We start from the raw sequence: 15,469 nt of genomic DNA on the forward strand, positions 1-15,469 counted from the left end.
CACTTTACAAAGTCATTACATCCGGATCCATTTCTCTCTCTCTCTCTCTCTCTCTCTCTCTCTCTCTCTCTCTCTGACATCAGCTCAGCTAGACTTGAATTCGCCTGAGGCTCCGGAGGAAGCAAGATCGCTAACTTCAGGTTTTTAAAAACATGACTTTGAAGACTTGATCTGTCTACAACTTGACATGATTATGTTTTATGATTTAGGTTGTACTTTGCCTTCTATAAAAAGAAAAATTAATATATTCCTTTCCATGAGTGTCATGACGTCATCGCTTCTTATTGGAGGAAAATTATCATTGTTTGGACCGTCTACCTACATTGAAGTTCTTGCACGAATTGTAGTGAGTATGTTAGGGACACTGGTTTTCATACCTTATAGTGAGAAAAATTGCTTCCTTCCACTTGACAAGCCAGAGGAAGAAACTTGGTTTTGGAATAGCTACGTAACCGATCGTTTAGGACATGCGAGTAAAGATAAAATTGAGGAAGAGAACGCACCCTTGCGTGAAAATCGGAACACAAATGCCAAACCTCAAGAGGTCTTTAAATACTTTCTCAGCAATGCTCAAGTCCAAGGGTGTGATTTGAGTTTAGCTAAATATTTAATACAAACTCTGGAAGGGATGGTTCGGGGATTGGATCAGGAAATCATAAAGGCTAAAGATAAGAAAAAGAAACTCAACAATATGAGGAAAAGGCTGAAAAACGAGATAAACGCCAAGACGAATGATGAATTGGCACTGTTCTCTAAACAATATCCTTTGATCCAGAAAAAACGAAAAAAAATTAAAAGTTCACAGCAGGTAATTCGAAAGTACGAGGGTTTACGACCAGCTGGGATAAAACAATTTCCTGGGTCACCGGAAGAACACGAATGTCAACCGGAGGGTTCAGCAGGGCTTTCAGAAGACCAAGAATGGCAACCGACGCACCATGAATGGCTTACTAAACAAAAATGGCGACAAGAAACTCCTCCAGCAATACAAATAAAGCCACCAAGAACACAGGGAAAGTCTCCAACGGTACAAGGATGGCAGACAGGAGCAAAAGAAATACCTCCAGCAGTACAAGGATGGCAGACAGGAGCACAAGAAATACCTCCAGCAGTACAAGGATGGCAGACAGGAGCACAAGAAATACCTCCAGCAGTACAAGGATGGCAGACAGGAGCACAAGGAATGGCTCCAGCAGTACAAGGATGGCAGACAGGAGCACAAGAAATACCTCCAGCAGTACAAGGATGGCAGACAGGAGCACAAGGAATGGCTCCAGCAGTACAAGGATGGCAGACAGGAGCACAAGGAATGGCTCCAGCAGTACAAGGATGGCAGACAGGAGCACAAGAAATACCTCCAGCAGTAATAGGATGGCAGACAGGAGCACAAGGAATGGCTCCAGCAGTACAAGGATGGCAGACAGGAGCACAAGAAATACCTCCAGCAGTACAAGGATGGCAGACAGGAGCACAAGGAATGGCTCCAGCAGTACAAGGATGGCAGACAGGAGCACAAGGAATGGCTCCAGCAGTACAAGGATGGCAGACAGGAGCACAAGAAATACCTCCAGCAGTACAAGGATGGCAGACAGGAGCACAAGAAATACCTCCAGCAGTACAAGGATGGCAGACAGGAGCACAAGAAATACCTCCAGCAGTACAAGGATGGCAGACAGGAGCACAAGGAATGGCTCCAGCAGTACAAGGATGGCAGACAGGAGCACAAGGAATGGCTCCAGCAGTACAAGGATGGCAGACAGGAGCACAAGAAATACCTCCAGCAGTACAAGGATGGCAGACAGGAGCACAAGGAATGGCTCCAGCAGTACAAGGATGGCAGACAGGAGCACAAGAAATACCTCCAGCAGTACAAGGATGGCAGACAGGAGCACAAGAAATACCTCCAGCAGTACAAGGATGGCAGACAGGAGCACAAGAAATACCTCCAGCAGTACAAGGATGGCAGACAGGAGCACAAGGAATGGCTCCAGCAGTACAAGGATGGCAGACAGGAGCACAAGAAATACCTCCAGCAGTACAAGGATGGCAGACAGGAGCACAAGGAATGGCTCCAGCAGTACAAGGATGGCAGACAGGAGCACAAGAAATACCTCCAGCAGTACAAGGATGGCAGACAGGAGCACAAGGAATGGCTCCAGCAGTACAAGGATGGCAGACAGGAGCACAAGAAATACCTCCAGCAGTACAAGGATGGCAGACAGGAGCACAAGGAATGGCTCCAGCAGTACAAGGATGGCAGACAGGAGCACAAGGAATGGCTCCAGCAGTACAAGGATGGCAGACAGGAGCACAAGAAATACCTCCAGCAGTACAAGGATGGCAGACAGGAGCACAAGAAATACCTCCAGCAGTACAAGGATGGCAGACAGGAGCGCAAGAAATACCTCCAGCAGTACAAGGATGGCAGACAGGAGCACAAGAAATACCTCCAGCAGTACAAGGATGGCAGACAGGAGCGCAAGGAATGGCTCCAGCAGTACAAGGATGGCAGACAGGAGCACAAGAAATACCTCCAGCAGTACAAGGATGGCAGACAGGAGCACAAGAAATACCTCCAGCAGTACAAGGATGGCAGACAGGAGCACAAGGAATGGCTCCAGCAGTACAAGGATGGCAGACAGGAGCACAAGGAATGGCTCCAGCAGTACAAGGATGGCAGACAGGAGCACAAGAAATACCTCCAGCAGTACAAGGATGGCAGACAGGAGCACAAGAAATACCTCCAGCAGTACAAGGATGGCAGACAGGAGCACAAGAAATACCTCCAGCAGTACAAGGATGGCAGACAGGAGCACAAGGAATGGCTCCAGCAGTACAAGGATGGCAGACAGGAGCACAAGAAATACCTCCAGCAGTACAAGGATGGGAGACAGGAGCACAAGAAATACCTCCAGCAGTACAAGGATGGCAGACAGGAGCACAAGGAATGGCTCCAGCAGTACAAGGATGGCAGACAGGAGCACAAGAAATACCTCCAGCAGTACAAGGATGGCAGACAGGAGCACAAGGAATGGCTCCAGCAGTACAAGGATGGCAGACAGGAGCACAAGGAATGGCTCCAGCAGTACAAGGATGGCAGACAGGAGCACAAGAAATACCTCCAGCAGTACAAGGATGGCAGACAGGAGCACAAGGAATGGCTCCAGCAGTACAAGGATGGCAGACAGGAGCACAAGGAATGGCTCCAGCAGTACAAGGATGGCAGACAGGAGCACAAGAAATACCTCCAGCAGTACAAGGATGGCCGACAGGAGCACAAGGAATGACTCCAGCAGTACAAGGATGGCAGACAGGAGCACAAGGAATGGCTCCAGCAGTACAAGGATGGCAGACAGGAGCACAAGGAATAGCTCCAGCAGTACAAGGATGGCAGACAGGAGCACAAGAAATACCTCCAGCAGTACAAGGATGGCAGACAGGAGCACAAGGAATGGCTCCAGCAGTACAAGGATGGCAGACGGGAGCACAAGGAATGGCTCCAGCTGTACAAGGATGGCAGACAGGAGCACAAGGAATGGCTCCAGCAGTACAAGGATGGCAGACGGGAGCACAAGGAATGGCTCCGGCAGTACAAGGATGGCAGACGGGAGCACAAGGAATGGCTCCGGCAGTACAAGGATGGCAGACGGGAGCACAAGAAATGCCTCCGGCAGTACAAGGTTGGCCGAAGGGAGCACAAGGAATGCCTCCGGCAGTACAAGGATGGCCGACGGGAGCACAAGGAATGCCTCCGGCAGTACGAGGATGGCCGACGGGAGCACAAGGAATGGCTCCGGCAGTACGAGGATGGCCGACGGGAGCACAAGGAATGGCTCCGGCAGTACGAGGATGGCCGACGGGAGCACAAGGAATGGCTCCGGCAGTACAAGCATGGCCGACGGGAGCACAAGGAATGGCTCCGGCAGTACAAGCATGGCCGACGGGAGCACAAGGAATGGCTCCGGCAGTACAAGGATGGCCGACGGGAGCACAAGGAATGGCTCCGGCAGTACAAGGATGGCCGACGGGAGCACAAGGAATGACTCCGGCAGTACGAGCATGGCCGACGGGAGCACAAGGAATGGCTCCGGCAGTACAAGCATGGCCGACGGGAGCACAAGGAATGGCTCCGGCAGTACGAGCATGGCCGACGGGAGCACAAGGAATGGTTCCGGCAGTACAAGCATGGCCGACGGGAGCCCAAGGAATGGCTCCGGCAGTACGAGCATGGCCGACGGGAGCACAAGGAATGGTTCCGGCAGTACAAGCATGGCCGACGGGAGCCCAAGGAATGGCTCCGGCAGTACAAGGATGGCCGACGGGAGCACAAGGAATGGCTCCGGCAGTACAAGGATGGCCGACGGGAGCCCAAGGAATGGCTACGGCAGTACAAGCATGGCCGACGGGAGCACAAGGAATGGCTCCGGCAGTACAAGCATGGCCGACGGGAGCACAAGGAATGACTCCGGCAGTACGAGCATGGCCAACGGGAGCACAAGGAATGGCTCCGGCAGTACGAGCATGGCCGACGGGAGCACAAGGAATGGCTCCGGCAGTACGAGCATGGCCGACGGGAGCACAAGGAATGGTTCCGGCAGTACAAGCATGGCCGACGGGAGCCCAAGGAATGGCTCCGGCAGTACGAGGATGGCCGACGGGAGCCCAAGGAATGGTTCCGGCAGTACGAGGATGGCCGACGGGAGCCCAAGGATTGGCTCCGGCAGTACGAGGATGGCCGACGGGAGCCCAAGGAATGGCACCGGCAGTACGAGGATGGCCGACGGGAGCACAAGGAATGCCTCCGGCAGTACAAGCATGGCCGACGGGAGCACAAGGAATGGCTCCGGCAGTACAAGCATGGCCGACGGGAGCACAAGGAATGGCTCCGGCAGTACAAGCATGGCCGACGGGAGCACAAGGAATGGCTCCGGCAGTACAAGCATGGCCGACGGGAGCACAAGGAATGGCTCCGGCAGTACAAGCATGGCCGACGGGAGCACAAGGAATGGCTCCGGCAGTACAAGCATGGCCGACGGGAGCACAAGGAATGGCTCCGGCAGTACAAGGATGGCCGACGGGAGCAGAAGGAATGGCTCCGGCAGTACAAGGATGGCCAACGGGAGCACAAGGAATGTCTCCAGCAGTACAAGTATGGGAGACAGGAGAAAAAGGAATGCCTCCAGCAGTACAAGTATGGGAGACAGGAGAAAAAGGAATGCCTCCAGCAGTACAAGTATGGGAGACAGGAGAACAAGAAATACCTCCAGAAGTACAAGGATGGCAGACAGGAGAACAAGAAATGCCTCCAGAAGTACAAGGATGGCAGACAGGAGAACAAGAAATACCTTCAGAAGTACAAGGATGGCAGAAAGGAGAACAAGGAATGCCTCCAGGAGTACAAGGATGGCAGACAGGAGAACAAGAAATACCTCCAGAAGTACAAGGATGGCAGACAGGAGAACAAGGAATGCTTCCAGCAGTACAAGTATGGGAGACAGGAGAACAAGAAATACCTCCAGAAGTACAAGGATGGCAGACAGGAGAACAAGGAATGACTCCAATAGTAAAAGTATGGGAGATAGGAGAACAAGAAATACCTCCAGCAGTACAAGGATGGCCGACAGGAGAACAAGGAATGCCTCCAGCAGTACAAGGATGGCCGATAGGAGAACAAGGAATGCCTCCAGCAGTACAAGGATGGCAGACAGGATCACAAGGAATGCCTCCAGAAGTACAAGGATGGCCGACAGGAGCACAAGGAATGCCTCCAGAAGTACAAGGATGGCAGACAGGATCACAAGGAATGCCTCCAGAAGTAGAAGGATGGCAGACAGGATCACAAGGAATGCCTCCAGAAGTACAAGGATGGCCGATAGGAGAACAAGGAATGCCTCCAGAAGTACAAGGATGGCAGACAGGAGAACAAGGAATGCCTCCAGAAGTACAAGGATGGCCGATAGGAGAACAAGGAATGCTTCCAGAAGTACAAGGATGGCAGACAGGATCACAAGGAATGCATCTAGAAGTAGAAGGATGGCAGACAGGATCACAAGGAATGCCTCCAGCAGTACAAGGATGGCCGACAGGAGCACAAGGAATGCCTCCAGAAGTACAAGGATGGCCGACAGGAGAACAAGGAATGCCTCCAGAAGTAGAAGGATGGCAGATAGGATCACAAGGAATGCCTCCAGAAGTACAAGGATGGCCGATAGGAGAACAAGGAATGCCTCCAGAAGTACAAGGATGGCAGACAGGATCACAAGGAATGCCTCCAGAAGTACAAGGATGGCCGATAGGAGAACAAGGAATGCCTCCAGAAGTACAAGGATGGCAGACAGGATCACAAGGAATGCCTCCAGAAGTAGAAGGATGGCAGACAGGATCAAAAGGAATGCCTCTAGAAGTACAAGGATGGCCGATAGGAGAACAAGGAATGCCTCCAGAAGTACAAGGATGGCAGACAGGATCACAAGGAATGCCTCCAGAAGTAGAAGGATGGCAGACAGGATCACAAGGAATGCCTCTAGAAGTACAAGGATGGCCGATAGGAGAACAAGGAATGCCTCCAGAAGTACAAGGATGGCAGACAGGATCACAAGGAATGCCTCCAGAAGTACAAGGATGGCCGATAGGAGAACAAGGAATGCCTCCAGAAGTACAAGGATGGCAGACAGGATCACAAGGAATGCCTCCAGAAGTACAAGGATGGCCGATAGGATCACAAGGAATGCCTCCAGAAGTACAAGGATGGCCGACAGGAGCACAAGGAATGCCTCCAGAAGTACAAGGATGGCCGACAGGATCACAAGGAATGCCTCCAGAAGTACAAGGATGGCCGACAGGATCACAAGGAATGCCTCCAGAAGTACAAGGATGGCAGACAGGAGCACAAGGAATGCCTCCAGAAGTACGAGGATGGCAGACAGGAGAACAAGGAATGGCTCCAGAAGTACAAGGATGGCAGACAGGAGAACAAGGAATGCCTCCAGAAGTACAAGGATGGCCGACAGGAGCACAAGGAATGCCTCCAGAAGTACAAGGATGGCCGACAGGATCACAAGGAATGCCTCCAGAAGTACAAGGATGGCCGACAGGAGCACAAGGAATGCCTCCAGAAGTACAAGGATGGCCGACAGGATCACAAGGAATGCCTCCAGAAGTACAAGGATGGCAGACAGGAGAACAAGGAATGCCTCCAGAAGTACAAGGATGGCAGACAGGAGAACAAGGAATGCCTCCAGAAGTACGAGGATGGCAGACAGGAGAACAAGGAATGCCTCCAGAAGTACGAGGATGGCAGACAGGAGAACAAGGAATGCCTCCAGAAGTACAAGGATGGCAGACAGGAGAACAAGGAATGCCTCCAGAAGTACAAGGATGGCAGACAGGAGAACAAGGAATGCCTCCAGAAGTACGAGGATGGCAGACAGGAGAACAAGGAATGCCTCCAGAAGTACAAGGATGGCAGACAGGAGAACAAGGAATGCCTCCAGAAGTACAAGGATGGCAGACAGGAGCACAAGGAATGCCTCCAGAAGTACAAGGATGGCCGACAGGAGCACAAGGAATGCTTCCAGCAGTACAAGGATGGCAGACAGGAGAACAAGGAATGCCTCCAGAAGTACGAGGATGGCAGACAGGAGAACAAGGAATGCCTCCAGAAGTACAAGGATGGCAGACAGGAGCACAAGGAATGCCTCCAGAAGTACGAGGATGGCAGACAGGAGAACAAGGAATGCCTCCAGAAGTACAAGGATGGCAGACAGGAGCACAAGAAACGCCACCAAAAGAAAAAGGTAAGTTTCCTGGGAAACGTCTACCAATAAAAAGAAAGAAAATAAAGAAGAAAAAGAAGAAGAGAAGATTTATGCTAGAAATGTATCTCCCATCTTCTGCATCCCGTTACACTATTCTGAAGAGGAATAGATTGTATTTCCTGATACTTTGGAACTCTCTCTTCGGATGTAAGCTAATTAACCCCGCATTGTTGTTACCCGGTAAATTTAGAGGTGAGTTGAAGGAATGGCATTATTTCTTTAGAAATATTAGACGTGATGTGTTTAAAATGTCAAAAAAAGTACATTCATCTAGTAGTGCTTGGGAGAATGTTATATTTGGAAAATTATATCGGAAAAGCACAAGTGTATGGAAAGTCTCAAGAATGAACAGAATGAACAGAAGTACAATACAGAAATAAAGATCAATTCTCTCATAGGTATCTGGAAGATTGACTATACAGCTGGAAATGGTCTAGTTTTTCTAGTATGCCATGTCTCCTGATGAAGATGTGCTTATGCTAAATCTTTTCCACATTAACAGGGGGTCCAATTTATAGATCAATTCTCTCATAAGTAACTGGAATATGGACAATGCAGCGGGAAATGGTCTACCTTTTTTCTAGCCTGCCATGTCTCTTGATAAAACTTTGCTTGTACCAAAGCTTTTTCAAGGTGACATGTGGACCAGTTTCTAGATCAATTCTCTCATAGGTATCTGGAAGATTGACTATACAGCTGGAAATGGTCTAGCTTTTCTAGTCTGCTATGTCTCTCGATAAAGCTTTGCCTGTACCAAAGCTTTTTCAAGGTGACATGTGGACCAGTTTCTAGATCAATTCTCTCATAGGTATCTGGAAGATTGACTATACAGCTGGAAATGGTCTAGCTTTTCTAGTCTGCTATATCTCTTGATAAAGCTTTGCCTGTACCAAAGCTTTTTCAAGGTGATATGTGGACCAGTTTCTAGATCAATTCTCTCATAGGTATCTGGAAGATTGACTCTACAGCTGGAAATGGTCTAGCTTTTCTAGTCTGCTATGTCTCTCGATAAAGCTTTGCCTGTACCAAAGCTTTTTCAAGGTGACATGTGGACCAGTTTCTAGATCAATTCTCTCATAGGTATCTGGAAGATTGACTATACAGCTGGAAATGGTCTAGCTTTTTTAGTTTGCTATGTCTCTCGATAAAGCTTTGCCTGTACCAAAGCTTTTTCAAGGTGACATGTGGACCAGTTTCTAGATCAATTCTCTCATAGGTATCTGGAAGATTGACTATACAACTGGAAATGGTTTAGCTTTTCTAGTATGCCATGTCTCCTGATGAAGATGTGCTTATGCTAAATCTTTTCCACAGTAACAGGTGGTCCAATTTATAGATCAATTCTCTCATAGGTATCTGGAAGATTGACTATACAGCTGGAAATGGTCTAGCTTTTCTAGTCTGCTATGTCTCTCGATAAAGCTTTGCCTGTACCAAAGCTTTTTCAAGGTGACATGTGGACCAGTTTCTAGATCAATTCTCTCATAGGTATCTGGAAGATTGACTCTACAGCTGGAAATGGTCTAGATTTTTTAGTCTGCTATGTCTCTCGATAAAGCTTTGCCTGTACCAAAGCTTTTTCAAGGTGAAATGTGGACCAGTTTCTAGATCAATTCTCTCATATGTATCTGGAAGATTGACTATACAGCTGGAAATGGTCTAGCTTTTCTAGTCTGCTATGTCTCTAGATAAAGCTTTGCCTGTACCAAAGCTTTTTCAAGGTGACATGTGGACCAGTTTCTAGATCAATTCTCTCATAGGTATCTGGAAGATTGACTATACAGCTGGAAATGGTCTAGCTTTTCGAGTCTGCTATGTCTCTCGATAAAGCTTTGCCTGTACCAAAGCTTTTTCAAGGTGACATGTGAACCAGTTTCTAGATCAATTCTCTCATAGGTATCTGGAAGATTGACTATACAGCTGGAAATGGTCTAGCTTTTCTAGTCTGCTATGTCTCTCGATAAAGCTTTGCCTGTACCAAACCTTTTTCAAGTTGACATGTGGACCAGTTTCTAGATCAATTCTCTCATAGGTATCTGGAAGATTGACTCTACAGCTGGAAATGGTCTAGCTTTTCTAGTCTGCTATGTCTCTCGATAAAGCTTAGCCTGTACCAAAGCTTTTTCAAGGTGACATGTGGACCAGTTTCTAGATCAATTCTCTAATAGGTATCTGGAAGATTAACTATACAGCTGGAAATGGTCTAGCTTTTCTAGTCTGCTATGTCTCTCGATAAAGCTTTGCCTGTACCAAAGCTTTTTCAAGGTGACATGTGGACCAGTTTCTAGATCAATTCTCTCATAGGTATCTGGAAGATTGACTCTACAGCTGGAAATGGTCTAGCTTTTTTAGTCTGCTATGTCTCTCGATAAAGCTTTGTCTGTACCAAAGCTTTTTCAAGGTGACATGTGGACCAGTTTCTAGATCAATTCTCTCATAGGTATCTGGAAGATTGACTATACAGCTGGAAATGGTCTAGCTTTTTTAGTCTGCTATGTCTCTCGATAAAGCTTTGCCTGTACCAAAGCTTTTTCAAGGTCACATGTGGACCAGTTTCTAGATCAATTCTCTCATAGGTATCTGGAAGATTGACTATACAGCTGGAAATGGTCTAACTTTTTTAGTCTGCTATGTCTCTCGATAAAGCTTTGCCTGTACCAAAGCTATTCCAAGGTGACATGTGGACCAGTTTCTAGATCAATTCTCTCATAGGTATCTGAAAGATTGACTATACAGCTGGAAATGGTCTAGCTTTTTTAGTCTGCTATGTCTCTCGATAAAGCTTTCCCTGTACCAAAGCTTTTTCAAGGTGACATGTGGACCAGTTTCTAGATCAATTCTCTCATAGGTATCTGGAAGATTGACTATACAGCTGGAAATGGTCTAGCTTTTTTAGTCTGCTATGTCTCTCGATAAAGCTTTGCCTGTACCAAAGCTTTTTCAAGGTCACATGTGGACCAGTTTCTAGATCAATTCTCTCATAGGTATCTGGAAGATTGACTATACAGCTGGAAATGGTCTAACTTTTTTAGTCTGCTATGTCTCTCGATAAAGCTTTGCCTGTACCAAAGCTTTTTCAAGGTGACATGTGGACCAGTTTCTAGATCAATTCTCTCATAGGTATCTGGAAGATTGACTATACAGCTGGAAATGGTCTAGCTTTTTTAGTCTGCTATGTCTCTCGATAAAGCTTTGCCTGTACCAAAGCTTTTTCAAGGTGACATGTAGACCAGTTTCTAGATCAATTCTCTCATAGGTATCTGGAAGATTGACTATACAGCTGGAAATGGTCTAGCTTTTTTAGTTTGCTATATCTCTTGATGAAGCTTTGCCTGTACCAAAGCTTTTTCAAGGTGACATGTGGACCAGTTTCTAGATCAATTCTCTCATAGATATGTGGAAGATTGACTATAGAGCTAGAAATGGTCTAGCTTTTTTAGTCTGCTATGTCTCTCGATAAAGCTTTGCCTGTACCAAAGCTTTTTCAAGGTGACATGTGGACCAGTTTCTAGATCAATTCTCCCATAGGTATCTGGAAGATTGACTATACAGCTGGAAATGGTCTAGCTTTTCTAGTCTGCTATGTCTCTCGATATAGCTTTGCCTGTACCAAAGCTTTTCCAAGGTGACATGTGGACCAGTTTCTAGATCAATTCTCTCAGAGGTATCTGGAAGATTGACTATACAGCTGGAAATGGTCTAGCTTTTCTAGTCTGCTATGTTTCTTGATAAAGCTTTGCCTATACCAAAGCTTTTTCAAGGTGACATGTGGACCAGTTTCTAGATCAATTCTCTCATAGGTATCTGGAAGATTGACTATACAGCTGGAAATGGTCTAGCTTTTCTAGTCTGCTATGTCTCTCGATAAAGCTTTGCCTGTACCAAACCTTTTTCAAGTTGACATGTGGACCAGTTTCTAGATCAATTCTCTCATAGGTATCTGGAAGATTGACTCTACAGCTGGAAATGGTCTAGCTTTTCTAGTCTGCTATGTCTCTCGATAAAGCTTAGCCTGTACCAAAGCTTTTTCAAGGTGACATGTGGACCAGTTTCTAGATCAATTCTCTCATAGGTATGTGGAAGATTGACTATACAGCTGGAAATGGTCTAGCTTTTTTAGTTTGCTATGTCTCTTGATAAAGCTTTGCCTGTACCAAAGCTTTTTCAAGGTGACATGTGGACCAGTTTCTAGATCAATTTTCTCATAGGTATCTGGAAGATTGACTCTACAGCTGGAAATGGTCTAGCTTTTCTAGTCTGCTATGTCTCTCGATAAAGCTTTGCCTGTACCAAAGCTTTTTCAAGGTGATATGTGGACCAGTTTCTAGATCAATTCTCTCATAGGTATCTGGAAGATTGACTATACAGCTGTAAGTGGTCTAGCTTTTTTAGTCTGCTATGTCTCTCGATAAAGCTTTGCCTGTACCAAAGCTTTTTCAAGGTGACATGTGGACCAGTTTCTAGATCAATTCTCTCATAGGTATCTGGAAGATTGACTATACAGCTGGAAATGGTCTAGCTTTTTTAGTCTGCTATGTCTCTCGATAAAGCTTTGCCAGATCAAAGCTTTTTCAAGGTGACATGTGGACCAGTTTCTAGATCGATTCTCTCATAGGTATCCGGAAGATTGACTATACAGCTGGAAATGGTCTAGCTTTTTTAGTCTGCTATATCTCTTGATAAAGCTTTGCCTGTACCAAAGCTTTTTCAATGTGACATTTGGACCAGTTTCTAGATCAATTCTCTCATAGGTATCTGGAAGATTGACTATACAGCTGGAAATGGTCTAGCTTTTCTAGTCTGCTATGTCTCTCGATAAAGCTTTGCCTGTACCAAAGCTTTTTCAAGGTGACATGTGGACCAGTTTCTAGATCAATTCTCTCATAGGTATCTGGAAGATTGACTATACAGCTGGAAATGATCTAGCTTTTTTAGTCTGCTATGTCTCTCGATAAAGCTTTGCCTGTACCAAAGCTTTTTCAAGGTGACATGTGGACTAGTTTCTAGATCAATTCTCTCATAGGTATCTAGAAGATTGACTATACAGCTGGAAATGGTCTAGCTTTACTAGTCTGCTATGTCTCTCGATAAAGCTTTGCCTGTACCAAAGCTTTTTCAAGTTGACATGTGGACCAGTTTCTAGATCAATTCTCTCATAGGTATCTAGAAGATTGACTCTACAGCTGGAAATGGTCTAGCTTTTTTAGTCTGCTATGTCTCTCGATAAAGCTTTGCCTGTACCAAAGCTTTTTCAATGTGACATTTGGACCAGTTTGTAGATCAATTCTCTCATAGGTATCTGGAAGATTGACTGTACAGCTGGAAATGGTCTAGCTTTTTTAGTCTGCTATGTCTCTCGATAAAGCTTTGCCTGTACCAAAGCTTTTTCAAGGTGACACGTGGACAATTTTCTAGATCAATTCTCTCATAGGTATCTGGAAGACTGACTATACAGCTGGAAATGGTCTAGCTTTTTTAGTCTGCTATGTCTCTCGATAAAGCTTTGCCTGTACCAAAGCTTTTTCAAAGTGACATGTGGACCAGTTTCTAGATCAATTCTCTCATAGGTATCTGGAAGATTGACTATAGAGCTAGAAATGGTCTAGCTTTTTTAGTCTGCTATGTCTCTCGATAGAGCTTTGCCTGTACCAAAGCTTTTTCAATGTGACACGTGGACCAGTTTCTAGATCAATTTTCTCATAGGTATCTGGAAGATTGACTATAGAGCTAGAAATGGTCTAGCTTTTCTAGTCTGCTATGTCTCTCGATAAAGCTTTGCCTGTACCAAAGCTTTTTCAATGTGACACGTGGACCAGTTTCTAGATCAATTCTCCCATAGGTATCTGGAAGACTGACTATACAGCTGGAAATGGTCTAGCTTTTTTAGTCTGCTATGTCTCTCGATAAAGCTTTGCCTGTACCAAAGCTTTTTCAAGGTGACATGTGGACCAGTTTCTAGATCAATTCTCTCATAGGTATCTGGAAGATTGACTATACAGCTGGAAATGGTCTAGCTTTTTTAGTCTGCTATGTCTCTCGATAAAGCTTTGCCTGTACCAAAGCTTTTTCAAGGTGACACGTGGACCAGTTTCTAGATCAATTCTCTCATAGGTATCTGGAAGATTGACTATACAGCTGGAAATGGTCTAGCTTTTCTAGTCTGCTATGTCTCTCGATAAAGCTTTGCCTGTACCAAAGCTTTTTCAAGGTGACAAGTGGACTAGTTTCTAGATCAATTCTCTCATAGATATTTGGAAGATTGACTATAAAGCTGGAAATGGTCTAGCTTTTCTAGTCTGCTATGTCTCTCGATAAAGCTTTGCCTGTACCAAAGCTTTTTCAAGGTGAAATGTGGACCAGTTTCTAGATCAATTCTCTCATAGGTATCTGGAAGATTGACTATACAACTGGAAATGGTCTAGCTTTTCTAGTCTGCTATGTCTCTCGATAAAGCTTTGCCTGTACCAAAGCTTTTTCAAGGTGAAATGTGGACCAGTTTCTAGATCAATTCTCTCATAGGTATCTGGAAGATTGACTATACAGCTGGAAATGGTCTAGCTTTTTTAGTCTGCTATGTCTCTCGATAAAGCTTTGCCTGTACCAAAGCTTTTTCAAGGTGACACGTGGACCAGTTTCTAGATCAATTCTCTCATAGGTATCTGGAAGACTGACTATACAGCTGGAAATAGTCTAGCTTTTCTAGTCTGCTATGTCTCTCGATAAAGCTTTGCCTGTATCAAAACTTTTTCAAGGTGACATGTGGACCAGTTTCTAGATCGATTCTCTCATAGGTATCTGGAAGATTGACTATACAGCTGGAAATGGTCTAGCTTTTTTAGTCTGCTATGTCTCTCGATAAAGCTTTGCCTGTACCAAAGCTTTTTCAAGGTGACATGTGGACCAGTTCTAGATCAATTCTCTCATAGGTATCTGGAAGATTGACTATACAGCTGGAAATGGTCTAGCTTTTCTAGTCTGCTATGTCTCTCGATAAAGCTTTGCCTGTACCAAAGCTTTTTCAAGGTGACATGTGGACCAGTTTCTAGATCAATTCTCTCATAGGTATCTGGAAGATTGACTATACAGCTGGAAATGGTCTAGCTTTTCTAGTCTGCTATGTCTCTCGATAAAGCTTTGCCTGTACCAAAGCTTTTTCAAGGTGACAAGTGGACTAGTTTCTAGATCAATTCTCTCATAGGTATCTGGAAGATTGACTATACAGCTGGAAATGGTCTAGCTTTTCGAGTCTGCTATGTCTCTCGATAAAGCTTTGCCTGTACCAAAGCTTTTTCAAGGTGACATGTGGACCAGTTTCTAGATCAATTCTCTCATAGATATCTGGAAGATTGACTATACAGCTGGAATGGTCTAGCTTTTCTAGTCTGCTATGTCTCTCGATAAAGCTTTGCCTCTACCAAAGCTTTTTCAAGGTGACATGTGGACCAGTTTCTAGATCAATTCTCTCATAGGTATCTGGAAGATTGACTCTACAGCTGGAAATGGTCTAGCTTTTTTAGTCTGCTATGTCTCTCGATAAAGCTTTGCCTGTACCAAAGCTTTTTCAAGGTGACATGTGGACCAGTTTCTAGATCAATTCTCTCATAGGTATCTGGAAGATTGACTCTACAGCTGGAAATGGTCTAGCTTTTTTA

At 45.6% G+C, this 15,469-nt stretch overlaps 1 protein-coding gene across 1 annotated transcript in view; it reads left to right on the top strand.

Moving 5' to 3' along the window:
• The first annotated feature begins 3,577 nt into the window (after window positions 1–3,577).
• Window positions 3,578–15,469, top strand: part of LOC137618003 (collagen alpha-1(I) chain-like) — a 40,149-nt gene continuing 28,257 nt past the window's right edge. Inside the window, exons 1-2 of the mRNA XM_068347924.1 lie at window positions 3,578–5,731; window positions 5,789–7,201. Coding sequence (XP_068204025.1) covers window positions 3,578–5,731; window positions 5,789–7,201 — 3,567 coding nt within the window. The remainder of the gene's footprint in view (window positions 5,732–5,788; window positions 7,202–15,469) is intronic.

Source organism: Palaemon carinicauda, chromosome 24 (assembly GCF_036898095.1).
Source record: "Palaemon carinicauda isolate YSFRI2023 chromosome 24, ASM3689809v2, whole genome shotgun sequence".
NCBI lineage: Eukaryota > Metazoa > Arthropoda > Malacostraca > Decapoda > Palaemonidae > Palaemon > Palaemon carinicauda.